Raw genomic sequence first — 2,500 nt, forward strand, 5'->3', positions numbered from 1 at the left:
TATTGCATAAGGATATATATAATCTTTGACTGTACATAAAAGGTGTTGCGTTCAGTTAACACGTAATAATGCGGATTAAATCGAGACCGACTCTTTGGTGCGGAAAAAAAACAAGATCTACATTACTTCTGCTACCAGAATACGAAACTTTTTGTCCTTGTTTTTTTCTTTTCTAATTTATTCTAAAAATAAAGACCGAGAAAAAAAACATTACAGTCTGCAACACTGACAAAACCGAAGAGAATGCAACGGGGGAGAAAAATATTGGTCTGACTTGCACTGCGGCTTATGAACTTTACATAAGAGAAGTGGGGAAAATGAAGACGACGACGACGAGGGACATGGAGAATGAAAGTGAAAAGAAGACAAAGAAATGATGAAGATGGGGGAAAAGAAACAAGAAGGAAAGATTGTATATATATATATCTACATACATATATATATATATATATATATATATATATATATATACACACACACATAAACATATATACATACATACATACATACATACATACATACATATATATATATATATATTTATATATATATATATATATATATATATATATATATATATATATATATATATCGGTGTGTGTGTATTTGCACATATTTTTTTCCCTTATAATATATATACATATTTATAAATATATAGAAATACACACACACACATATATAACATGTACGTACACACACACACACATATAAATGTGTGTGTGTGTGTGTGTGTGTGTGTGTGTGTGTGTGTGTGTGTGTGTGTGTGTGTGTGTGTGTGTGTGTGTGTGTGTGTGTGTGAGTGTGAGTGTGAGTGTGAGTGTGAGTGTGAGTGTGAGTGTGAGTGTGAGTGTGAGTGTGAGTGTGAGTGTGAGTGTGAGTGTGAGCGTGAGCGTGAGTGTGAGTGTGAGTGTGAGTGTGAGTGAGTGTGTGTGAGTGCGTGTGCGCGTTACCTACACATATAGAAGTAGAGAAAAGAGGAGAAAGAAAGAAAGATGGGGACTACCAACTAGATCCTTCTCCAGCGACCCGCCCCAAGGCAAGCAGCCCCCGCAAGCGCCGGCCACGAGCCACACTATGCAGGCGGCTGAGTACTCACTCGGACAGCTGATGCGGCTGGAGACTGAACACGGGGAAGAGCAGCTGGCCGTGGGTGCACAGGAGCGAGGAGTTCTCCAGCTTGGTGAGCGGACATACTTCCAGGTCGCCGCGTTCGCATGACCTGGAATTTCGGAAAGAGCTAGGCTGTAATAATAATAATGATGATAATGAATGATAGTAATAGCAACAGGCCATAATCGAGTTAGTTACGATAAGCTGTTGGTACACAAATATTTTGTTACTCTGACGTTTTAATGTCTAGTATATTAGATAAGAGCTATATTACCTGTTTGAATTCCGTTTTGATTCACATATTCTAACATTTTCCTTGGATATTCCCAAGATCGCATCAATCTAGGGAACATTCCGAGGATAATGATAATCAAAATTGAGAGCCCCTAACACTAGTAAATATTTCGATGACCTCTATCGATCCAATAGAATGCCATTAATATGCGTAACTGTAAATAATATGAAAAAGGTCTTCTTAAAACACATCATAAATGCATATATATAAATCATTATGATGTACATAAATGCACACGCGCTCGTTAAATAAACACAAATCCCACACGTACACTTCAGTGAAAGTGGGATTAAAACAATAAGTTTCTGATAACGAGTATATTTACATATATATGTGATACTTAGCTAGGGCAAGATTATGCTCTTGGACAAACATTCAATAGTTACTGAAATACAAATGCAATCCTTATCCGCGGGTTTTGCATACACTGATATCCACACACAAATCGAACAAAGAAAATTATATTTTCGATATAGATATTTCGTGTTGCATTATGCGCTTCCTCCCTTTAGCAATATAGAAAGACAGTTGTATAAACACAAGGGAACGCTTTCTCCCAAGATGCTTGGCTCTCTCCAAAACACGTGACCGGAGAACCTTGCATGCCCGCTTGAAAAACAGCACCAAGCTACGCCAGTGACCTATACCCCGTGGAACTAACCTCTCCAGAGCTCGAGGGAGGTCACAACAGAATAATTTACGTTCCCGCCGTGTACAGATGGCACCTTCTAACCTCAGTCGTGACCCCGGATCCAGTTCGAACCTAACCTCTTGGCCCCATCCCAAACCCGGTCAAGCTGGCCTCAGGGCCATTCAAACTCCGTCTGCGAAGATCTCTTTACCTCCGCCTCGTTCCCAGGGCGGGCACTGCTGCAATGCCAATGCCCCAAGATGACACTATATTAATTTCTAATTTTGCCTTACATGTTTCACAGTTCCCTCACAATCTCCCATTCTCTCCTATCTAAGCTATCCTTAAAACATATATTTCATAAATACAGAAATAGGCTTATTTGGTTTTCAGACAACTTTTAATCTATATAGAATATTTCCCAGCAATATTTATTAGACAAACATTCAATATCTACTGAAATA

The 2,500-nt window shown here is 38.8% G+C and overlaps 1 protein-coding gene across 3 annotated transcripts in view; it reads right to left on the reverse strand.

Annotated features, from left to right (window-relative positions):
- LOC125031720 (ubiquitin carboxyl-terminal hydrolase 26-like) overlaps nt 1-2,500 on the reverse strand; it is a 149,235-nt gene that overhangs the window by 109,172 nt on the left and 37,563 nt on the right. For all 3 annotated transcript variants that reach the window (XM_047622640.1, XM_047622641.1, XM_047622642.1), the window contains exon 14: nt 1,097-1,219. In XM_047622640.1, the coding sequence (XP_047478596.1) occupies nt 1,097-1,219 (123 nt within the window). The remainder of the gene's footprint in view (nt 1-1,096; nt 1,220-2,500) is intronic.

The sequence above is a fragment of the Penaeus chinensis genome, chromosome 13, assembly GCF_019202785.1.
Source record: "Penaeus chinensis breed Huanghai No. 1 chromosome 13, ASM1920278v2, whole genome shotgun sequence".
Classification (NCBI taxonomy): domain Eukaryota; kingdom Metazoa; phylum Arthropoda; class Malacostraca; order Decapoda; family Penaeidae; genus Penaeus; species Penaeus chinensis.